The sequence below is a fragment of the Oncorhynchus masou genome, chromosome 1 (assembly GCF_036934945.1).
Source record: "Oncorhynchus masou masou isolate Uvic2021 chromosome 1, UVic_Omas_1.1, whole genome shotgun sequence".
NCBI lineage: Eukaryota > Metazoa > Chordata > Actinopteri > Salmoniformes > Salmonidae > Oncorhynchus > Oncorhynchus masou.
The window spans coordinates 18,842,423-18,868,230 of NC_088212.1; the positions used below are offsets into that span (position 1 = coordinate 18,842,423).

General features: G+C 41.3%; 1 protein-coding gene and 1 pseudogene across 1 annotated transcript; one reads left to right on the plus strand and one right to left on the minus strand.

Moving 5' to 3' along the window:
• Positions 1-282: 282 nt before the first annotated feature.
• On the plus strand, positions 283-7,939 carry LOC135547325 (P2X purinoceptor 2-like). The gene is made up of 12 exons (XM_064976260.1): positions 283-423; positions 1,137-1,272; positions 4,854-4,925; positions 5,202-5,277; positions 5,399-5,495; positions 5,629-5,709; positions 6,009-6,156; positions 6,475-6,605; positions 6,911-7,001; positions 7,133-7,198; positions 7,314-7,391; positions 7,639-7,939. The coding sequence occupies exons 1-12, from the start codon at positions 284-286 to the stop codon at positions 7,744-7,746; spliced, it is 1,224 nt and encodes a 407-aa protein (XP_064832332.1). The 5' UTR covers position 283; the 3' UTR covers positions 7,747-7,939.
• Positions 7,940-15,826: 7,887 nt separating this feature from the next.
• Positions 15,827-24,714, minus strand: LOC135518994 (DNA polymerase epsilon catalytic subunit A-like; annotated as a pseudogene).
• Between the last annotated feature and the right edge of the window lie 1,094 nt (positions 24,715-25,808).

Below are 25,808 nucleotides of genomic sequence, written 5' to 3' on the forward strand. Positions count from 1 at the left end.
CTATATTTTCTCCTTTCCATGATCAATCCACCAAATTAGTGAATCACATTTTATGTTGAATTAATCAATGCAATTCGTTTTTGAGAACAGCATAACAGGGATGAGGCAGGGGTGTTAACGAGAGAGAGAGAGAGAGAGAGAGAGAGAGAGAGAGAGAGAGAGAGAGAGAGAGAGAGAGAGAGAGAGAGAGAGACTGACTCATGACACAAGCTTGGAAATATCTGTGAACAAGTCACTCAGGACCTCACATCTGAACAGACAGCTGATAAACTCAGGAATCACAATGGGACTGCTTCAGTTTATAAAGGATTATTTTATTGGTTTCTTGGACTATGAGACCCCCAAGGTAATGGTGGTTAAAAACAAAAAACTTGGAGTCATATATAGAGGGGTTCAGTTTTTTGTGATCACCTATTTCATCTGGTAAGTACTGGCCTCCTGTTTATGCATGCATTTAAAAATAGATAGACAAGGATGTGATTTGAATTAGTATTGTCTTTGTGTGTAACTATCCTGACTTTTTCTGTGATTGAGTATTTCTGTTGCATTATCTGTGACCTGCCTTAAATAATGCAGATATTTTGCCAATCAAGACAACGTTAATTCTGGTATTGGAAAGCATAGGAAGAAAATAATGGTAAAAAAAATGGTTGGCTTGTAAGCTCAGATGGAATGTTCTGTCAGTGTACCCATATTATTGCTTTCAAACGCTATACAAGCCACTGTGATGTGAAATTAGTAATTTGCTGAGAAGAGCCACTTTGTGGTGAGGAAATGCCTTTCACTCGCAATTAAATACATTGATGGTAACCACATACAGGTTGCTGTCATTAAGCGGGACTGCTGTATTCTGATTGGCCATTACTGACCACCATCATTGTGTAATGTGATCCAAATAGGCCAATTTTCATACATTACTTTTTTTTAATGGTCCTTTAGAGGAAGATGTCTCTCTGTCTACTGTACTGATAAACATCATATTTCAGCGTTCGATTTTCAAATATTTCAAATAAAGTTGATCATATTTAAGTATCTCTCAAAATCAATATATCATAACCCCTAAGAAATCTGAATTGATATTGAATTTGTCCTCAGAACAGAAGTTAATCTGTATCTGTCATGTCGCCCAACTACAGGTATGTCTTTATCAGTCAGAAAGCCTATCAGGACAGTGAGACAAGGCCAGAGAACTCAGTCTACACTAAGATGAAAGGCACAGCACTGCAGGGGGACCACGTTCTGGACATGGTAGAATACGTCCGACCCTCAGAGGTGAGCCAACTTGAGGACATCAATTTCGCTCAGTCCCATAATCACTGACAGAGCAACCTGACAGATCTATAAATAATAGTAGATACAGTGGGGCAAAAAAGTATTTAGTCAGCCACCAATTGTGCAAGTTCTCCCACTTAAAAAGATGAGAGAGGCCTGTTATTTTCATCATAGGTACACTTCAACTATGACAGACAAAATGAGGGAAAAAAATTCCAGAAAAACACATTGTAGGAATTTTAATGAATTTATTTGCAAATTATGGTGGAAAATAAGTATTTGGTCAATAACAAAAGTTTATCTCAATACTTTGTTATTTACCCTTTGTTGGCAATGAGAGAGGTCAAATGTTTTCTGTAAGTCTTCACAAGGTTTTCACACACTGTTGCTGGTATTTTGGCCCATTCCCCCATGCAGATCTCCTCTAGAGCAGTGATGTTTTGGGGCTGTTGCTGGGCAACACGGACTTTCAACTCCCCCCCAAAGATTTTCTATGGGGTTGAGATCTGGAGACTGGCTAGGCCACTCCAGGACCTTGAAATGCTTCTTACGAAGCCACTCATTCGTTGCCCGGGTGGTGTGTTTGGGATCATTGTCATGCTGAAAGACCCAGCCACTTTTCATATTCAATGCCCTTGCTGATGGAAGGAGGTTTTCACTCAAAATCTCACGATACATGGCCTCATTCATTCTTTCCTTTACACGGATCAGTCGTCCTGGTCCCTTTGCAGAAAAACAGCCCCAAAGCATGATGTTTCCACCCCCATGCTTCACAGTAGGTATGGTGTTCTTTGGATGCAACTCAGCATTCTTTGTCCTCCAAACACGACGAGTTGAGTTTTTACCAAAAAGTTATATTTTGGTTTCATCTGACCGTATGACATTCTCCCAATCTTCTTCTGGATCATCCAAATGCTCTCCAGCAAACTTCAGACGGGCCTGGACATGTACTGGCTTACGCAGGGGGACACGTCTGGCACTGTAGGATTTGAGTCCCTGGTGGCGTAGTGTGTTACTGATGGTAGGCTTTGTTACTTTGGTCCCAGCTCTCTGCAGGTCATTCACTAGGTCCCCCCGTGTGGTTCTGGGATTTTTGCTCACTCATTTTGACCCCATGGGGTGAGATCTTGCATGGGAGATTATCAGTGGTCTTGTATGTCTTCAATTTCCTAATAATTGCTCCCACAGTTGATTTCTTCAAACCAAGCTGCTTACCTATTGCAGATTCAGTCTTCCCAGCGTGGTGCAGGTCTACAATTGTGTTTCTGGTGTCCTTTGACAGCCCTTTGGCCTTGGCCATAGTGGAGTTTGGAGTGTGACTGTTTGAGGTTGTGGACAGGTGTATTTTATACTGATAACGAGTTCAAACAGGTGCCATTAATACAGGTAACGAGTGGAGGACGGAGGAGCCTCTTAAAGAAGAAGTTACAGGTCCGTGAGAGCCAGAAATCTTGCTTGTTTGTAGGTGACCAAATACTTATTTTCCACCATAATTTGCAAATAAATTCATTAAAAATCCTACAATGTGATTTTCTGGATTTTCCCTCATTTTGTCTGTCATAGTTGAAGTGTATCTATGATGAAAATTACAGGCCTCTCATCTTTTTAAGTGGGAGAACGTGCACAATTGGTGGATGACTAAATACTTTTTTTGCCCCACTGTATTTAGGATACAAGGTGATTTGTAGATCAGTCATTCTGCAGTCAATCCTGAACATGCAGTTTGGCTCGGAGTTCATAAAGCAAGGATTATGGGTCAAATATATCAAATCAAATCCAAGCAAATTGAATACAACAGTTAGACCTTACAGTGAAATACTTACTTACAAGGCCTCAACACTTATATTTCTTAAAACTGAATTGTAATATGTACATGTAGGTAGAGGTAAAGTGACTATGCATATATAATAAACAGAGAGTAGCAGCAGTGTAAAAATGGGGGTGGGGAGGGGGGGGGGATAAAGCAAATAGTCCAGGTAGCCATTTGCTGTTGGGGAGATTTAATGCTTGGGGGTAGAAATTGTTAAGAAGCCTTTTGGACCTAGACTTGGCGCTCCGGTACACCTTGCCATGCAGTAGCAGAGAGAACAGTCTATGACTAGGGTGGCTGGAGTCTTTGGCAATTTTTAGGGCCGTCCTCTGACACCGCCTGGTATAGAGGTCCTGGATGACAGGAAGCTTGGCCCCAGTGATGTACTGGGCTGTACGCAGTACCCTCTGTAGTGCCTTGCGTTCGGAAGCCAAGCAGTTACCATACCAGACGGTGATGCAACCAGTCAGGATGCTCTCGGCGGTGCAGCTGTAGAACCTTTTGAGGATCTGAGGACCCATGCCAAATATTTTGAGTCTCCTGAGGGGGAAAAGGCATTGTCGTGCCCTCTTCACAACTGTCTTGGTGTGTTTGGACATGATAGTTTCTTGGTGATGTGGACACCAAGGAACTTGAAGCACTCAACCTGCTCCACTTCAGCCCCGTGGATGAGAAAGGGGGCGTGCTCGGTCCTCTTTTTCCTGTAGTCTACAATCAGCTCCTTTGTCTTGATCACGTTGATGGAGAGGTTGTTGTCCTGGCACCACACTGTCAGGTCTCTGACCTCCTCCCTATGGGCGGTCTCATCGTTGTAGGTGATCAGGACTACCACTGTTGTGTCATCAGCAAACTTAATGGTGGTGTTGGAGTCGTGCTTGGCCATGCAGTCATGGGTGAACAGGGAGTACAGGAGGGGACTGAGCACGCACCCCTGAGTGGCTCCCGTATTGAGGATCAGCGTGGCAGATGTGTTGTTGCCTACCCTTACCACCTGGGTCAGGCCCGTCAGGAAGTCCAGGATCCAGTTGCAGAGGGAGGTCTTTAGTCCCAGGGTCCTTAGCTTAGTGATGAGCTTTGAGGGCACTATGGTGTTGAACGCTGAGCTGTAGTCAATGAAGTGTATTCTCGCGTTGGTGTTCCTTTTGTTCAGGTGGGAAAGTGCAGTATGGATTGAAATAATCTGTGGATCTGTTGGGGCGGTATGCAAAGTGGAGTGGGTCTAGGGTTTCTGGGATAATGGTGTTGATGTGAGCCATGGCCAGCCTTTAGAAGCCCTTGATGGCTACAGACGTGAGGGCTACGGGTAGGTATTCATTTAGGCAGGTTACATTGGTGTTCTTGGGCACAGGAACTATGGTGGTCTGCTTGAAACATGTTGGTATACAGACTTGGTCAGGGACAGGTTGAAAATGCAGTAAAGACACTTTCCAGTTGGTCAGCGCTTGCTTGGAGCACACATCCTGGAAATCTGTCTGGCCCTGTGGCCTTGTGAATGTTGACCTGTTTAAAGGTCTTACATCGGCTGCGGAGAGCGTGATCACACAGTCATCCAGAACAGCTGATGCTCTCATGCATGTTTCAGTGTTGCTTGCCTCGAAGTGAGTATAGAAGTTATTTAGCTTGTCTGATAGGCTCCTGTCACTGGGCAGCTCGCGGCTGTGCTTCCCATAGAAGATGCAATGTGTAGCTAGTTACTGTATGTTTTTAACATATAGCCTATGTAATTACCAACATATACTGTACATTCTTCTGTATGGCATTGAACCTGCAGGGCGGTGACGTGATCAGCACAATACTGAGACGAGTGGTCACACACAACCAGAGGCAAGGCACGTGTGCTGAGGTGAGAGGTCACAACCATTCTCCACAATCGTGTTCTCCTGAAACCAATATGAGCTAAATAAAACTGCAGTCGTTTTCCCATAATCAATACTAGGGCTTCATGTTGAGTTGTGTGCTTTGCTCCATACTCTAATATTGCAACTAGCACTGTCTCCTGGAAAAGCTCTGTAAGATAATGTGATAAAGATCTATCAGTATCATTACCAGTCTACCACCACAGAGAAGGAAAGACAGTTAATGCTGCCATCTGAACTATTACGTTTTATTTTTTTCTTAGCATTTTACCGTTCCCAATGCCAACTGCTCAAAGGACTCGGACTGCATCTCAGGAAAAGTGGACTTTGATGGCAATGGTACGCACTATAAAGGAGGGGATGAAGTGAAAAGTCTCACGAAGCCAGACATTCGATGAGTCTGTCTGTCCGTCAGTAGATGGTTAGTCCTAATGCATTTAGACTGATGTGTTTCCTGTAGGACAGAGAACTGGGCGCTGTGTTCCTTACTATAACCAGACCTTCAAGACCTGTGAAATTCAGACCTGGTGTCCTATTGAGGACTATGCGGCAATACGGTAAGGGTCAATATCAATTTCACATTTTAAATAGGAAGTAGTCAAACACAGAACTACTGTCTCCCTAGTCTGGAATAAATCACTTGTAAAATCATTGTGGCACAAGGGTCTAAACTGTTATTGTCTCCTCCAGGGAGCCGGCATTAGTAGAGGCCATCAATTTCACTGTTTACATCAAGAATGCCATCCATTTCCCCAAATTTAAAGTGTTTAGGTATGGTATGAACCTCAACAACACACACACATGCATGCACACACATCAACAAAACACAGAATGCGCTCGCAGACTGCAAAACCCATGCACACACACACACACACACACACACACACACACACACACACACACACACACACACACACACACGTACATCAGGCTGCAATACATGGTCAATACACTGACAAGGAGCCATACGTAGGTGATATTAAGTACTGTATAATATAGGAAACCGTATCCCCGTCAAATATGCAGTCTCAACTGTTTCTGCAAGCAATCTTCTCTTATCTCTTTGGCAGAGGAAACATCAAACCAAACAAACGAAATGGGCAGAAATATCTGAATAAGTGTCATTACAATGAGGAGAAACACCCCTACTGCCCCATCTTCCGGCTGGGTTACATCGCAGAACAGGCCAGGGAGAAGTTCAGCGAGCTCTGCAGGACTGTATGTTTACACCTGCAATATACATACATACAATCAAAATGTATATCCCATTTGACCAATCATATTAACTGTAGAGAACCCTTACATTGCAGTGCTCACAGGACACACAAAGACACAATCTTCCATCTAGGTCTAATGTCTCTAACAATATGTGTGTTTCTAATATTTCTGAATCTGACAGTGATTACTGATAATGTAATTAATAGATCATGGAAATAAAAAATAAGAGACAATCAACAATAGTGAGGAATGTGAAGATGAGCTGGACAGAGCGCTGCAATGGTTTAGTTAGAGAGCTCATGGATTGTATCATTTCAGGGGGGAGTGATTGGAGTCTTCATTAACTGGAAGTGTGATCTTGACCTGGACCCCTCGGAGTGTAAACCCACATACTCATTCCGTCGCCTGGACCTTCGGAAGAACCTGCCCAGCTCTGGTTACAACTTCAGGTTAGCCTCTTCATAGCATCTTGTGAATGCTTGGGTCATATTCAATAGTGCACACTGTAGCAAGTGTTTTTCAACAGAAACCGGAAACGAGTGTTTCTTATTGGACACGTTTAGGTGGTTCCTCATCGTTTTATTCCGCTTTCCTCCGTTTGGTGCTGAGTAAATACGACCATGTATTTACTCTTGCCATCTCATTGACATGACCTATTGTAACATTTTAGACTATCTCTGCTGTATCTTGGTAAGGCATGGAGGACTCTTTCCCCCTTTTTCTACAGCTGTTTGACCTAGAAAATTATGTTTAGATTTGCCAAGTATTACAGCAAAGATGGAGAAGAGTTCCGGACACTTATCAAGGCCTTTGGGATTCGTCTTGATGTAATAGTTCATGGAAATGTAAGAATTTCCTACTTTAACCGCCTTCATCAGTACTCAATTCATCAATAACCAGTTGATCAGAACAATTAGTTAGTGACATATGGTTATAGACTTAGTCAAAGTCATACTCTTAAATAATTCCTCTCCAGGCTGGACGATTCAGCATAATCCCAACTATCATCAACACAGTGACAGCCATGACATCAGTTGGAATAGTGAGTTTGATTCAGCACTCTTGTGGTATGAGTTGATGTCTGTTTCTACCAGCTTCCAGTAATGGTTGTACCAACTCCTATCCATTCATTGACATGATACTTTTATTCATTCCAGTGTTCCATTATCTGTGACTGGATCATGCTCACTTTCATTGACAAGAACGCTATCTACAGTGGCAGAAAGTTTGATGATGTAAGAAAAAAACGACTTGATTCCACACATATTCATGATCATATTTTTTTCTTCTGTTAACCATTTTCTGCTATATCATAGCCCTTATCATTGATTAAACACCCAGTTAGGTAATGTAACTCCCAAATAATATAGGAGTTGAATGTGTAAAAGTATTAATATAATGTAATACTTCTGTCTTAGCCCCTATCTGTGAGTTAGCATGGTTCCAAAAACGTTTTTTTTTTCTGACCGTATATTTCTACAGGACAGTAAAGTTCCCAAACCCAGCCAGACCTTCACACTTCCCACAGAATTCACCATCATCAGCTATGGCTCCACCCACTCAGACCTGTCAGATGGAGTGGCCCTGTGACATCCCATCCCCACAGTGCCCTCTGGCCACATCAGTCTTTGGCCACATGCATGGATGATGTTCTTCCTCAGACACCTGACTGCTGATCAGACGGATGGGACAGACAGACGACCTTTACCCCCAAGCAGTCTCAGATGTCCTCAGCGAGACCTCCTTGATGGGTCAACCTCTGTCCCTGCGGGATTTAACTGAAAGACAGCTAAGACCACTAAAACATCCTACTTAGTTAGAGTGCCACCAGTTCTTTCACTAAAAGCAATTTCCTATGATGGGTTAGTGTAAATATTTTATGAAAATTCCTGTTGATTCAGGAATTGAATTAAACTCCGATGGAGAAATTCCATGTCCAGTTCAACTGACAGGGACTGAAATGGTACTGACCCCAACTGAATCTCAAATTATTGCAAATGATCTGAATTTAATCCAACCAATGAAAAATAAACAAAATAAGTTATCGCAATCAGCTAAACGTATTGGAGTACATTATGCTGAGAACCCTCTTTTCCTGTCTACCCTGAACCAGGTCAATAACTGTATAAGCTATACATGCAAACACAACAATAAATGTCTAGCATCATCAACGTATAACTTGTGATCTCTGCCAGTCAATCATATACTGTACATAGATCAGATAGGAAGAAATAAAGAAAAAATATTTTGGCAGATCATTTTTCTGGTTTGAAAACACACATTTCAAACAATGGGTGATTCAAAAAGTTGATGGTGGGCAATTTCAGTATATTATGTTCAGGGATAACAGTCTCTGGGACTATATTCCCTCCAATGTTCATGTAGAATACTGATGCTGAGCGAGATGCCTAAGAGGAGAGCTACTCTCAGAGAGAGTAATCAAATAATGATGACATTTCCCACAAAATGGTTTCTATAACAAGATTGTGGGGAAGTGTGAATCCATCTGGACTCGTAGTGAATAATAGAAACATCGATATCGAAAAGGACTCATCTCTGAGGTCTACTGGATCAGTGACTGCCTTGTGCAGAGGAGGCTGGTGGGAGGAGCTCAAGAAGGACGGGCTCATTGTAATGGCTGGAATAGAATAAATGAAAGGGAGTCAAACATGTCCCACTGGGCAAAGACGTCAATTCAATGTCGGTTCAACGTCATTTCCTTGAAATGACGTGGAAAGAATATTGATTCAACCAGTGTGTGCTCAGTGGGTTGGTTTCCATATGTTTGATGTTTTTGATACCATTCCATTTACTCAATTCCAGCTATTAAAATGAGCGTGTCCTCCTATAGTTCCTCCCACCAGCCTCCTGTTGTATTATGCAATAGATGGGGACCGCTGTTGTCTGTTGACAACCACCAATGACACTTTGGAACTAAGTGATATGAACAGACCAAGTCAGATATCATGCCTGTAACTAGAAAACCCTAGGCAATGCTATAAATTCTGTTTTAATGCAGAGTTCTATATTTATTTAATTTTGGAAGACATGATACAAATGCAATACATTTTCCCCTCTAACATGATGTCATAATAAAATATAGCATAAAAAGGGATATGGTAAGTATATTGGGCTCTGTACAGTAAGTACTTCACTCAATCATTTGAGACAAGCTATCAGTCGTCAGGGAACCCAATGCAACCAATCTAATTGTAAGACTCAGCTCCAGCATAGATGTGAAATCAGATTATTGGTCTGAGAGAGAAATGCCCATTAGTACACAAAGTGAGTTCTCTGGGACAATGAGGTTATCGTGATGGAGGTTGGTGGGTTAAGATCATTTTGATCTAGACTGGGGGATGCCATAACCAGTGGTTGTTTTTTTAAAGTTTTTTTTTCTTTTCTTGTTTTTACAGACGACCACAACAAAGGGAGCTAGGAATGAATGTGCACTCTTCCTCATCATTATCACTCCAGATAGACTAAATCAACACATTTTAAAGCCAAGCAACACTGCACTAAACTGTCATTTAAATTCCAGGAAACTCATGCTCAACATCAGCAGTATAGTAATGATAAAACGCTGGTCTTGGAGCAGCAGGCTCTGATAGAACATACTGTTGAAAGCTGATTCCACAAAAACTCAAATGCATCCATAAAGCCAGGTGTACAGTCGTGGCCAAATGTTTTGAGAATGACGCAAATATACATTTTCGAAAAGTCTGCTGCCTCAGTTTGTATGATGTGAATTTGCATATACTCCAGAATGTTATGAAGAGTGATCAGATGAATTGCAATTAATTTGAAAAGTCCGTATTTGCCATGCAAATGAACTGAATCCCAATAAAACATTTCCACTGCATTTCAGTCCAGCAACAAAAGGACCAGCTGACATCATGTCAGGTGATTCTCTCGCTAACACAGGTGTGAGTGTTGACGAGGACAAGGCTGGAGATCACTCTGTCATGCTGATTGAGTTTGAATAACAGACTGGAAGCTTCAAAAGGAGGGTGGTGCTTGGAATCATTGTTCTTCCTCTGTCAATCATGGTTACCTGCAAGGAAACACGTGCCGTCATCTTTGCTTTGCACAAAAAAGGGCTTCACAGGCAAAGATATTGCTGCCAGTAAGACTGCACCTAAATCAACCATTTATCGGATCATCAAGAACTTTAAGGAGATCGGTTCAATTGTTGTGAAGAAGGCTTCAGGGCGCCCAAGAAAGTCCAGCAAGCGCCAGGACCATCTCCTAAAGTTGATTCAGCTGCGGGATCGGGGCACCACCAGTACAGAGCTTGCTCAGGAATGGCAGCATGCAGGTATGAGTGCATCTGCACGCACAGTGAGGCAAAGACTTTTGGAGGATGGCATGGTGTCAAGAAGGGCAGCAAAGAAGCCACTTCTCTCCAGGAAAGACCTCAGGGACAGACTGATATTCTGCAAAAGGTATAGAGATTGGACTGCTGAGGACTGGGGTAAAGTCATTTTCTCTGATGAATCCCCTTTCTGATTGTTTGGGACATCCGGAAAAAAGCTTGTAGATATGTTATCTCTGATATGTTATCTCCCCAAGGCCTTGTCAACACTGTTATCTCTGACGCGCTCTCCTTTGCGAAACGTGATCATTGTTCTCAAAACTAGTCATTGCACATCTTACACTACAAGAAAATAAAACATGTTTGAAAATATCGGGACGTCTGGTACTGCTCAAGGACGAGATCGGTAGCCCTCAGATTGCATCTCTGACCAGCTAACCTTAATTAAACGAGCGTCAGTGACGGCCGGGCGCACCGAGAAGGCAACATTGGGATTTTGTCTGCTCTCAAAAGCTTGTCTGGGACAGCTAAATTGCGGCCAAAATCGTGTAGTGTACACCTGGTTTAAGAGTCTATTTGACGCACCTATGCGTCAATCTTGTAGCATCATAAAATTATCCCCATAAACATCTGACGTAGAAGTCCGTCACTGGCCGCGGGCAGCATTTGGTTCTTTAACGCACACACATTCATCACTCCTCCCTGCGCCATTATAAGATAAGTTAACAATGTGGGTCGACACACAAATTAACTTCTGTCTTGGTGCATGCATTTCACACTTGTCAATGTTCATATTTGAGAGATACAATAATTATTATACTTATCAATGTTGTGGATGAGCGCATTGTTTGTTTGTTCTGTTCCTCTCTCTCCATCTCTGTAGCTTCCGGGTATGCTGGAAAAGGACCCGAGCTAAGGGAATTGGGTTGGCTTTATAGTGCCTGTCCCAAATGGCTCATTAATGCATATGGGCATATTGAAAGATATTGTCAGTAGTGATGTAATGTTGTAAATGTTATGTTGTGATATTGTTTAAAACCGTGTTGCAATGTATATCCTTTAGTATGTTTAGTTCATGGAAAATGTAGGTTTGTATTGTTAATTGATTAATTAACTAGGGTTAATTGTTCTGAGGGGAGGGGCTAGCCCTACAAAAGGAGCCTCTCTTTCAGTCATGGAGAGGCAGTTTGGATTGAGCTGTGGATGGGGCAGCATTGTTTTTAAGCTGTCCCATAAGGTAGACATTGATGGCAGTACTGTTGTTTTTTGTTCCGGAGTCACTTGTAAATAAACACCTTTGCACAGAAGAACTTTTGCGGTTCCGCCATATTTTTATTTTGATAGAGGTTAGGTTATCCAGTTTAGCCTTCTGGCCTACTCTACGTGACATAATCTGTCAATTTAAATGAGAGATATCTGTGGTGGGAGGTGGTTGAGCTACAGCTGTGTTTGTCAGACCACGATACATCCCGAAAATTGGTATTCTCAAGATAACTTCTGTAGCAACCGAACAAACTACTTGTGCCCTATGTCTGAGGTCTGTAACGCCAACTTGTCTGTAGCGTCGGAACCGTTTGGGCTACAAACTAATGCGCCACAGGACTCTTCTGTTTGAAGGTCACCTGGTACAGGTTTAGAAACTTTTCTGAAAGTATGGAGGTAGTTTTGTGCCTCCCCCCCAAAAAGGGGTTAAATACATGTCTGAAAAAATACAATATTTTCTTGGCTTTCTATCTAGGAGATACAGGAAATACACTTCAAAACCTGTCTGTTTTACCATTTATGAATATGCTATTGAATGTGTTTCAATGGGCTATATATAGTAGTAAAGGGCAAATTCTATAATGTATAAAACATGTTCTTTCTTCATACCTACAGGGGTCCTAAAATGCTAAATCAAATAGCTAAACAATCCATGGTATGACCATCTTAAAACAATTCCATATGTTAGCTTGTATAGTTTTTTTACTGTGCCTGTCTGTTTTGCCATTTATGAATGTATTATTGAATGCAATTCTTTGGACTATAGTAGTAAAGGGCAAATTCAATATTGTATACACATTTTTTGTTTTTTGTTATAAATTCAAAATCAAATAGCTTAATGTTTTTTTTTACTGTAAAGTGTGTTGTGATTTAAAATGCGCTTGAAATATATTGATTTGATACAATGCATCTTGTTCTAATGGCAGACAGGCAGAGAGACATGACTTGCAGGACTCATCATTAGCTCATCTCCAGGGAGATCATGGCCCTGAAAGCCATCAGACCGAGAGGATAAATGGGTGAGAAGAAAGTAGTCTGGGCCCAAATCAGTGCGTAAAAACCATTAAATAAAAGCTCATACTATTCCTGTGAGGCACATTAGCATCTGATTCCAGAGGGAAGAGGTACCACAGGATGTTGAGGACTGATGGGGGTTCCTTATCTCACCACTCAGCACTCAATCAATGACTTACTTACCATGGCTGGGTCAACGATAAACAGGACAGATATATACAATTGAGAGGGTTTCAGAGACGAAAAAAACTATGATTTCGCTTCGGAAAATGTCCAATGAAAATAGAAACTGTCAGTTGTGTCGTTTACAAAAAATATTTATTGACAAAAATATTAAGACAAAAAAAAACTTGACAATAGTACTATATTTTTTGTCATCGATGAGATTTCCTATACAAAGGCAAAACACACCATATATACAATTTTGGCTGGAGACTAGTAAAGACTGGAAAGTTGATTGACGCGATTGGCAACTCATTTACGTTTACAGTACATGGGTGGTCAAGAAATGTCGTTTATATGTTGTTTTTACAGCTACTGTATAGAAAATCATAGAGGAATAAAGATGCATGATCATAATTTCTTGTCACATCAAAGATAGCAATATGCCCACCCTGTCCATTCAGCCTTCAATCAAGGCTTTTTTGTCTGCCCAACGCAATCATGAAGTAGTCAAGATTTTGGCTCATGAGACTGCTCTGAAAATAATCTTAATCACCAAATATTTTTTAAATATCAAGTTTGAGAGGAGTAAAACAGTGAGCTAACATTCCCTTTTTATCTATGCATTGTAGGCAGGCCCACATTATTTGAGCTCTACAGATCCCGTTTTGGACGTGTGTAAAACCCCCTCCATGATGTAGGCTACGTGTCCATGCCCATTATGCAACGAGAGATTATATTTAGAAGTTATCTGTAACCTGTAAAAGTAGCTTATTTTCCAGTTTCATATGTTCCAAACCCAAGTCCTCAATTAGGCCTACAATAAGGCTGGTTCAACAGCAATGTGTGTCTTTTATCCAGGCAATTTTATGGCATCATTACATTTTACATGTATTTATTGTTGTTTAATTATATTACAACTAAACTTATTAGAATTATTCACCTCAGCGGTGACCCATCATTCAAGGCATGGTATTTTGGCATTAATTCGTGTCACATATCAGTTTGAAAACAATGTAAAAATATCTATATATTGTTAGGGTTGCGTAAATTCAAATCTGGTATCAGGATAAATATAACAATGAGTCACCGATTTTATACTAGTAAGTAATAAATGCTAAGTAATAAATGGCAAATGCAACTTTCGTATATACGGCCTCTCTGTAATACCACGCAGGGCAGAACAGAGAACTTACAAGATGTATGTAAACAGTATTCTTTATACTGTGATAGACAGCTCCAACCCGTCTGTTGGCCTATCACAGTAGAGGCTGGGCGTGGTTTAAACTTGCCCAGCCTATTGCAGGCGCTCAGGCGGGTCCCCGCCTCTTGGCGCTTCTTGGTGTTCTCCCTCCGTCGATGTAGAGATCCTTACTGTTCTGGTATCGCAGCCTAGTTAGAACAGTTGCTCAGTTCCTGCTATTGTGCTGTTCAGTATTTTTCCATCTCAGTTAAACCTCGTGATGACCACCCCTCCCCATCACAACTCTGTAAGATACAGCAAGTCACACCATGTGCTCAATATTGTTACATACAAACACAAGGACAAAGCATCTGCTGGGCTGTTATCTACCGTTTTGCAACATGCAGGTCACACCATGTTACCCAGTTCTTGTCACACACAAACAGGCAAGTAGCAAGCAGTTGTTTAATCTCATAATGATGCTCCAGTGCACAAATGCAGATACCTCACACAACCAACATCAGATAATATTTAATCATATATATCTAATGGCTATAATGTAAAATACAGGACCCAACAATATCATTGAGTTAATAAAGCCACATTCAAATATGGTCTCTTTTTTGTTTTCTTGAGTAAGGCAGCTCCAAAATGCAGGTGTTTCAGCCTAGCTCAGTGCTTTCTGTGGTTGTGGGGCAAACCAGCAGAAAATATGGAGCGTTACGCCGTGATTGGCTCAGTGTTCTGTCATTCATGGGGACACTATGTCACGCCAAATCTAAGGGTAGACAGAAAATTCTAGCCCCTTGGGTGCTGCCATATAGCTACATTAGAAGTGCCCATCCAAGAAGGCTCAAGGTCATTGCCCCTGAACAGGCAGTTAACCCAATGTTCCTAGGCCGTCATTGAAAATAAGAATTTGTTCTTAACTGACTTGCCTAGTTAAATAAAGGTTAAAAAAAAATGGTCACAGATAAAATGACGTAAAATCACGTTATATCTACAGTAGCTTTGATTGAATTGATGTCAACATCATACTTCAAAATCTTAGCTAGCAGTCATCATCATCATGAATCAACTGAAAACAACTGTTTACTCGAAACTGCAAAATCTGACATTAGAGAGTTCAAGACAACTGGGAACTCGGGAAAAACAAGCTACGTATTGGAAAATACGTTTTGAACTTTCATCCAACTCGGAATTGTAAATCGGGAACTCTGGCCTCTTTCTAGAGCTACGACCTGAAGATCAGTGACGTCAACATGATTCAACTTTTTTTTCTCTCGAGTTCTCAGTTATTTTGAAAGCACCATAAATCCAGAGAATGCCAGACTTTGATGAAAAAGTTTGATGACAAAATTTGACCACGACGAAGGATCGCTGCGTCACACTCCTGTTTCAAGTGAGCACAGTACAGAGTCCAAAAATGTCTTGTATGCTGCTACATATATTATGTAATATGCCTGGGAGATATGTATACTGTAGCTAAGAAAGTAATACTAAGTTTATGTTGTGTAATAAGCTGTTAGTAGCCCATGTGCCTCATCCTAACAATTTTGTCTATTTTCACCTCTTAATTTTGCCTACTATACTGAATTGGTACTTGAAATTATATAAGTAGAAATGTAAGCTGTAGCGTTTCACTCACCTGTGCCACTGAGGGATCCTTGCAAAGGTCAACATCGCAGCAGGTTGTAGTGGTGGCAGATGACCTCGGGCAGGAAGTAGGAGTTTCAGGGGTCCCGGAACTGGGCGTCCTCCGAAAACTCACCCACGTACACCAGGCTCAGCAGGTCCCTCTTTAGCTTATTCACCATGTTGGCGTCCAGGGAGAGCACCTATAGGGGAGGGTTGTATTCATTAGGCATGAAACAGAAGAAAACAGAACTGAAATGCTCATTTTAAGTTTAGCATTACGGAACACTTTGAAACAGTGTGCACTAATGTATATGATACTGTGGTGTATTCACTAGGCACATAATGGATACAAACGGGCCGGGACTACCTGAACTTGTCCAATAACAAACACTAATTTTCATTGCAAAACATTGACATTATGGTGTGACCCGTGTTCCCAGTCACTGACCTGGCAGACGTATTTGATGAACTCCAGGGCTGGGTTTCTGAGTGGCAGGTGGGAGGCGGGCAGTAGAGCTCTGCTAGCCGACACCGGCTGGCCCCAAAATTATACATCAAGTTAGGGCTGGCTAGGACCCGTTTTCTCCATAAATAACTAGGCTACGGGCAGGGCTCAGGTATCACTACATTTATCACCAACATTTTGAAGCTGAGCCATTTGCTTGTAGTCTTGTTATCACCAACCTCAGTGAGTCACAGCTGTGTAGTCATGTGGGTCACGCATCAGCCATGCTAATTTGCTCGTGCTCTGCTGTGCAGTACAGCCATATCTGACTAAGATCATAACATAGTGTCAGAAGTGCTTCAACAACATCAAAAGAAAGAGACAGCGAGCTGCCTGGGTGCAGGGAGTCAGTGACTGACAGAGAATAGCAGCTAATGGGTTTACTAACAGAGGATGTTATTTTTGATTTCGGGCAGAGCCGGGCTTTAAATTTGGCAGAAGCAATAGGCCTGGGTAGGGTAGGGCATGAATGTCACAGGAATGGGTTGGGTTTAAAATTCATGCCCGTGCATGGCTCTATGGGGAAGGACGGGGAACATCTCTGAGGACTGGGTCACCAGTAGCGTAAAGTACTTAAGTAAAAACTCATTATATTTTGAATGCTTAGCAGGACAGAAAATGGTCCAATTCACACACTTATCAAGAGAACAACCCTGGTCATACCCACTGCCTCTCACTAAACACAAATGCTTCACTTGTAAATGATGTCCGAGTGTTGGTGTGCCCCTGGCAATCCGCAAATAGAAGAAGAAAAAAAACACATGAAAATTGTGCCGTCTGGTTTGCGTAATATAAGGAATTTGAAATTATTCATGCTTTTAATTTTGATACTCAAGTATATTTCAAAGGAAATCCTTTTAGTCTTTTACTCAAGTAGCATTTTACTGGGTGACTCTCTTTTACTTGGGTCATTTTAAATTAAAGGTATCTTTACTTTTACTCAAGTATGACAATTAGGTACCTTTTCCACCACTACCAGTCACCTTCTTCTGGATCTTCTGGATGATGCTGAAGAAGTTCTGGCTCAGGATGCTTGACACATACTCCTGAGAGAAGGAGATCATACCTGTGGTGGACGGAGGAGTGTCATGGAATTATTGTAATCAAAAGGAGAGACTTTTACATTTCTTCAAAACAAGTCAACTTTATTGTTTAATTACTGCAGTAATGGAGTTTGTCAACGAGGGGATTCAAGACATCTCAACATCAACTGTTCAGAGGAGACTGCGTGAATTGCTGCAAAGAAACGACAACTAAAGGACACCAATAGGAAGAAGAGGCTTGCTTGGGCCAAGAAACATGAGCAATGGACAATTGACCAGTGGAAATCTATGTCCTTTGGTCTGATGAGACCAAAGATGAGATTTCTGGTTCCAACCGCAGTGTCTTTGTGAGGTGCAAAGCTGTCAACAAGGCAAAGGGTGGCTACTTTGAAGAATCTAAAATTTTAAATATATTTAGATTTGTTTAACACTATTCTGGTTACTACATGATTCCATATGTATTATTTCATAGTTTTAAGGTCTTCACTATTATTCTACAATGTAGAAAATAGTCAAAAGAAAGAAAAAATGTTGAATGAGTAGGTTTGTCCAAACTTTTGACTGGTACTGTACCTTGTGGCTTTGTGGTACCGCTCTCTCATTACTTACCGGGAAGAGCGCTGGAGTCTCCTGCTGCTTGATGGGAAGCCTGCCCTGCTCCCCCGCCTCTTAATGGGTGTGGTTCCTGGGGCGTTACGTATTTTCTTCACTCGCATGCTGTGGTCAACGGCAGCGATGTAGGCTAAGAGGAAACAGAGGAGACATGAATCAAGGATAGATGGATTTGTGCAGGAAATCAGGGAGCTGTGCCCACGCATCCCCTCCAAATTCATTATGGATCAAACACTGTACACATGATATGATAACAGACGGTCATAAGGAAGTATTTCTGACAGGAGGCAGTCTGGGCCAGACACTGCATGATGTTCCATCAGCTCCTCCACCTCATCCATGTCTCCAGCGCCATCCTCCTCCTCATCGTCAACTTCCTCCTCGTCCTCACTGCTCTCTTCTTCCTCTTCCTCTCCACCCCCATTTCCCTTCTTCTAGGCTGTCCTGTTCTGAAAGTTAATGCAGGTGGTGTGTCATTTTTACCCCAGCCATTTTCATTGGTTATGAGAAATGGGAAACACATACACACATTGTTTAAAAGCAGGTCCAGTAGAACTAGAATGTACCTCTCCATACAGGACACTGGAGGGCAGCTTTCCCTCCCCTCTTCCATAATTTGCCAGATGCATCCACATAAGGATCTCCCAGCAGTGGGAGGAGGAGTGAATACTGCAGGGAAGATGATTGAGGATTGTTTTGGTCAGATAAAGTAAAAAATAAATAATTAAAACAAAATCTTGCCTCTCGAAATCAGTCTCTCGATGTGCAAAACTGATAGAGACATACCCCAAGCGACTTACAGCTGTAATCGCAGCAAAAGGTGGCGCTACAAAGTATTAACTTAAGGGGGCTGAATAATTTTGCACGCCCAATTATTCAGTTTTTGATTTGTTAAAAAAGTTTGAAATATCCAATAAATGTCGTTCCACTTCATGATTGTGTCCCACTTGTTGTTGATTCTTCACAAAAAAATACAATTTTATATCTTTATGTTTGAAGCCTGAAATGTGGCAAAAGGTCGCAAAGTTCAAGGGGGCCGAATACTTTCGCAAGGCACTGTATAACACACTGATATGTTGACCAGATAAATACTCTTAACAGTCTAAAAAGATAGATAGGTTCCTTCATCTACCATAGTCCTGCACAACCTTCCAATGTACTATATTCAAAAGGTCCTAAGTCCTGTTTGAATGCATATATTGAAATGTTTCTGGTTTGCAAAGATAAATTACTCTGTCTTTTTTTGCTCTGAAGCAAAATGTTCTTTTATTAGGAATGGTGGACAATCCGTTCCTAGTATTGACTGAATATCTGGTCTCTTACCAACTGAATATTGTTGTGAATGGAGTTTGACTGTTTTAAATGGTGGACACTGAAATAAAATTAGCATGTTTTTTAAAATGATCTTTTTGATTGATGACCAACCAAGAGCATTGTGCATGACTACAACATAATAACCAAATATCCACCGTAAAACAATCCTTGCTACTTTGTTCTGTGCAACCTGCTGCCTCCTAATTTTACTTGCTGAGACAGCGAGAGCGACAAAGACGGAGGGAGATAGACAGAGAGACAGCAAGACAGAAACAGAGGTAGAGAGAACGACAAAGACAGAGAGCGAGAGAGACAGAAGAGAATAGGCAGCCTGGTCAACAGAGTAGCAGAGACGGCCTCTGAGTGGTTCCCCATATCCCACATCACCACCGTCTTCAGAGGACAGGAGAACCCTGTAGGATTGAGTTAGATTAAACAGCTCCTCCAACACATCTGTACTAAACACACACACACAGTACTAAAAGTTTACTTGTTTTATGAAACAGAAAAAATGTTGGCTGTTATCCTGTTTATCTCAATCTTAACAACTTAGTAGTTACTGTATTTCTGACTGTTATTCTTTCTTTTTGCAACATGAAATCACTATTAGTTAGCATGTGGAACATTCAGGGCCTAAAATCATCAACCTTTGGACTGAAGAGTTCAGTACTGGAGTTCAACAAAAATCTTAAAGATGTTGATGTCATCATTCTGCAGGAGACATGGTGTAGGGCTGACATTGTCACTCACTATCCCACAGGCTACAGAGAGGTAATCACAGAAATACAGCTCTGTCAATAGAGGCAGAGACTCTGGATGACTGATCATTTGGTACAAATCCGAAATCTAATTGATCCCCTCAAAATGAGTAAATATCACATTTGGTTAAAAATGAAAAAATAACTTGAACTGCCAGAAAAATATGTGTTCCTTTGAACTATATACAACCCCCCCGATCAGAATCCCCATATTACTCAGAGATCTTCCCCACCCTTGAGGAAGAGATGTGCCATTTATAGGCCCAGAGAAATGTGCTCATCTGTGGGGACACGAATGCGTGCACAGGAACACTACCTGATCTAATGACAACAAGAGGGGACAGCTTTATTACAGGCCATACTGTTTCTAACTCCCCCATATAAAACAACGGTGACAGCTCCATCAATAAAAACAGAAGGGAACTGTTTCAGCTCTGTCGAAGCCTGGGTCTGTGCTTGGTCAATGGTAGGTTACGGGGGGACTCTTTGGAGAGATTCACCCATTGCTCACCTCTAAACCACAGCACAGTAGACTATATGATTACAGACATTGATCCTTTCTCTCTCAGCTCAGTCACTGTCAAGCCACTAACACCTCCGTCTGATCACAGCCAAATTACATTGCTCCTCCTAAGAATAGACATGGAAACAACTACACATTCACAGCCCAGTAATCTGTACAACATTAGAAATTCATACAGATGGGCCCAAAACAGCACAGAAGAATACAAGAAAGCAACCTGTAACCAAAATATCCAAACACTCTTAGATAACTTTCTGGATAGCACATTCACTCCCAGTAAAGAAGGCATCAATCTAGCAGTTAAAAACATCAACTACATATTCAGGCAAGCGGCAAAAGAAGCACAACTGAATTTTTTAATAATTTTTTTAAAGACCACAGATGACAACTGGTTTGATGCAGATTGTAAAATTATAAGGAAAAAGCTTAGAACACTATCCAACCAAAAGCACAGAGACCCAAATAATGGTGAATTACGCCTTCATTACTGTGAGGGTTTAAAGCTATGTAAAAACGTACACTCAGAACCAAACAAGCACAGTACAACAGCAAGTAGCTGACACTAATTGGGGAGTCAATAAACACAAACAACTTCTGGCAAAAATTTGTAAAAATTTAAATAAAACATCTAAACAAGACAACCCATTTTACAACAAATGCAGAATAATGCCAAAATCATGGGGAGTTGAAAAGATTAGAAAAAGCTATAAAGGACAATCAAAATCCATTGGACTCCTCAATTACTGACCAGGAGCACTGTAAGAAACTAAACTATTACTGACCAGGAGCACTGTAAGAAACTAAACTATTACTGACCAGGAGCTCTATAATAAACTAAACTATTACTGACCAGGAGCACTGTAAGAAACTTCAGGCCCTCAAATTAAAAAAAGCATACTAAATGAGATGCCCAAACTCACTAGTGCAAAATTTCAACTGGCTATATTAAAACTGTTTAATTTGATCCTGAGTGTAGGTTATTTCCTTGACATTTGGAATCAAGGACTCATAACCCAAATCTTTAAGAACGGTGACACATTTGTCCCTAACAATTACAGAGGCATTTGTGTGAACAGTAACCTGGGGAAGGTTCTGTAAATGTAAGAGTTCTAAACTTCCTTAATAAGCACAATGTCATGAGTAAAAGCCAAATTGGATTTATACCGAAACATCGCACAACTGATCATATTTACACCCAACACACCCTGATAGATCAACATGTCCACCAAAATAATATGTTTGCTTTATCAACTTCCAAAAAGCATTTCAAATCAAATCGACGTTTGTCACGTGCGCCGAATACAACAGGTGTAGGTAGATCTTACAGTGAAATGCTTACTTACAGGCTCTCATCAATAGTGGAAAAAAGGTATTAGGTGAACAATAGGTAAGTAAAGAAATAAAAACAACAGTAAAAAGACAGTGAAAAATAACAGTAGTGAGGCTATAGAAGTAGCGAGGCTACATACAGACACAGGTTAGTCGGCCTGATTGAGGTAGTATGTACATGTAGATATTAGAGGTCGACCGATTATGATTTTAACGCTGATACCGATATCGATTATTGGAGGACCAAAAAAGCCGATACCGATTAATCGGCAGGCATATATTAATAATATTTAACATAAGTAGACATGCCCTCATAATTGAATATAGCACATATAAAGCACCCACAAGCTACCGCTGGCTTAATACACAATCGTTGCGGGATGAATGAGTGAAGAATTACCAGCCAAGGATGGTCCATTTAAAAATCATTCCTTCCTCCCTCGCCCTGCAAGTGTATACTCATTAGACATCATCAGAAGCGTCCACTTCATTTGAGGGCTGAGAGGATAGGGTGTGTCTTGTGTTTGGACCGTAACCATTCCCTTGCACGCTCTTCTTCAAGGTTTTATGGCAGATTACAACGTATAAGTATATAGCTGCCACCTACTGAATTGGCAGTTTATCAGCCTACTATTCTGTATTATGAATTAATTACCTCAGTAGTGAAGGCCTAGACACGTCACAGAAATACAATCAATTGCAAGTCAAAATGTGATTGGTTCATTCCACTGTCACTCAAATTCTGCTATAATGCAGTGGAATGATAGAGGCCTCCTGTCCAGCTTCTGACGGCCTAGCCAATGGCTGGCTGAGCGAGCGAGGTTTTTCTACCCAGAGACCACCAAAGACACTCCTGATTGGATGTCGCTACCCAAACCGTATCTTAACATATACATTTAAAATTACAACTTGAATAGGGTAGGAATGCCCAAAGGATCCCATATAGGAAGAACGATTTTAAATATAGCAACTGATGCAGCCAGCACACTTACGCTCAAGCCGAGGAGTAGGGTTGCAACCTAGGGTAGATCCTTGCGTTCTGATCTCATAAGCACCCAAACTAACGATTAAAGTAAGCTTGCACACCTCACTGACTATTTTACTCGCCCTAGAAAAGATGGTTAGGCTATTTCCATGTTATCGAGAGCGTTAGTGACCAACTTCGCTGCTGGCAACAATTTAATTACGTTTTTTTGTAGACGTTTACTGACACCGGCCATATTCATCGTGTGTTGAGCGTTTGTAAATCCGTCAGTGATCTGCGCTCTGGCACATTCAGACGAGAGTGCTCTCAAAGCGGAGTAGATCGCCAGAGTGAATTTACATACGGACCCGTGGACAACTTCAGACATAATGCCCCTGACTCGCTCATAATTTGATTGATTTTTGGACATATTGTTTTGCCTAACAAGGGTTTTAATTACTCACTAATGACAACTTCACATCGAACTGGCACTGCTGTAGTTACTTACAATGATATATTAAACGCTTTCATAGGTGGTGAGTAGCGCCTCTCAAGATTATTTTAACGTCAACCCAAAACTATTTTGAGCAGCATGGCACCTCATTCATACATGTTGCTTCATCAATAACTATTGCAACCCGATATTGAGATTTGATAGGCCACTCACTGGAAGAAGGATATTCTTGTCAAATACAGTAATCACAGCAACGTGATGTATGCTCTTTTCGCTCAGAATTCCGTGTACAAAATATTTTTAATCAATACGACGTTTGAACTTTGTAACCCATCGACTTTACTTACCAGCGTTCAACAAGGGCGGTACACCCCTGTTGTTTATCTGGTGCACACGTGTGGCCACCATAGACATTGTAACCATCACCACGCGCAACACGGTAGAGGTAAGCCTACGACTAATTAGTTAATTTAGGCGTTAACTACATTTACTAACCCCGGTCATTTTCACTGCCAAGTTATCATAGTAATGTGTACTACATATTATTGCATTTGGGAGTTTAAACTTGTTCAGTTCCACGAATATCCATCCACATTGTAGAATTGCCCCTGAAATGTTTTAGGCTAATTCCAGAGAGATTGATAGACTGTTATCATTGTCTGAGATAGCTAGTACTTTTACAAAAGTATTAGCTATCAGAAATATTGATGAGCGGGTTCTCTTTTGACCTAGTCTATTTGATATTTAACAAACGTATTAGTAAACTATTTAATGGTCATACATGTTTGTGCTCACTGCTCAGCCATCTACTCAAGCATTTGAGGAAAGGGTTGGAGAAATGGCCCTCCACCATTCTGAGCCAGGTTCACTTTGAAAGTAAAACTTGGCAGAGAACATTATGCCTTTTTGTGGGAACGTGAGGGTAGCAAGGATGTCTTGCTTTAAGAATTTTGTATGCTGATATGGTATCATTTTGCTTCGTCCCTATACCAATCTTGTTTAGGCCAGCGGATCTCAAAGTGGGGTCCGCGGCTGAGGTACTGTAGGGGGTCTGCGGACAGCTCTATTTATTTATATTAGAGAAAGAAATTATATAAAGAATATATAAACCAAATGACATTTAAAAAATGGCCAGGCCTCCTGAGTGGTCGTAGCGGTCTAAGGCACTGCATCGCAGTACTTGAGGCGTCATTACAACCCCTGGTTCGATTCCAGACTGTGTCACAGTTGGCCGTGACCGGGAGACACATGAGGCGGTGCACAATTGGCCCAGCGTCGTCCGGGTTAGGGAAGGGATTGGCTGGCTGCGATTTTCTTGTCCCTTTGTGCTCTAGTGACTCCTTGTGGCAGGCCGGGTGCCTGGAAGCTGATCTCGGTCGCCAGCTGAACAGTGTTTCATTGGTGCAGCTGTCTTCCGGATTAAGCGAGCAGGGTGTCAAGAAGCAGTGCGGCTTGGCAGGGTTGTGTTTTGGAGGATGCATGGCTTTCGACCTTCGCCTCTCCTGAGTCAGTATGGGAGTTGCAGTGATGGGACAAGTCTGTAACTACCAATTGGGGAGAAAAAGGGGTTATAACATTTTATTAAACAAAAAATTCAACTAATTGTGACCAAGGTGGAAGAATTTGAGGGTGTAATACAACAACTTATTATAAATCTACTATGTATGTTCTTAACCCTGGGCAACATGGACCTGGCAGGCTCAAAGGGATACTGGGTATCCACAGTACTTTAACTCACCAATTATACATTAACTAACTACCTATATTCACCCCCAATTATTATTATTTTTTAAACTTTTTTCTTTTTTTCTTTGATGCACTGTAATTTAAGCTTTAAAAAATAATCTCCTAATGGCAAAATGTGTAGAATTGCAGGATATTAGCTTTAAAGCTGCAACAGCAAAACATCTCTGCCCTTTGATAATGTATAGAACTGCAGGAAAATTGCTTGAAAACTAACATTTTCTCTCCTTTAAAATGTTTATTCCCAGACCACAAGACTTGGTTCATCCAGCCATGCACTGCCAAAGTCATAGATAACAAATAGCATACAAGGAGATTTACTAACCCAAGTTGTTCTGATTATAAGAGGTCTCTGATGAATTTGCTATCACAAAAGGGGTCCCCGGCCCCAAAAAGTTTGAGAACCCCTGGTTTAGGCTATATGACTTGCCTGCCTGCCTGTCCCAGATACTAACTACCTTTAGCGCCTATTGATGAAGGTCCGGGGTACTTTTGTTCAGATCTCTGACGCTCGATCTAACTGTGGACACGCATCGCTTGCAGTACGGTTTTGGAAACATTAGTAACATATCTTCCATATCAGCGAGAAATCATTAAAAAAATGCGAAATAGTACACTTTCCTTAGGGTTAGTGTTCCTACACAGCCATATCCCCATGTTACAGCACGTGTTTACGGAAGACTGAGGCGGCCACCTGTGATAATTTGCTATCTAGCATTCTACGAACACCTGTGTAATGGAAGAAGGTTGCCAGAAATGTGTTTGAACTGCAAGTTTATATTTTATATTTGTGAAATTATTTTGATGTGATATGAAGTCAGGGGTGAAAGTA

Coding starts and splice junctions, on each gene's coding strand:
- LOC135547325 (XM_064976260.1), top strand. CDS start 284: ATGGGACTGCTTCAGTTTATAAAGGATTATTTTATTGGTTTCTTGGAC. Junction 6,157..6,474: donor TCAGCGAGCTCTGCAGGACT/GTATGTTTACAC, acceptor GTATCATTTCAG/GGGGGAGTGATTGGAGTCTT. Junction 7,199..7,313: donor CCATGACATCAGTTGGAATA/GTGAGTTTGATT, acceptor TATTCATTCCAG/TGTTCCATTATCTGTGACTG.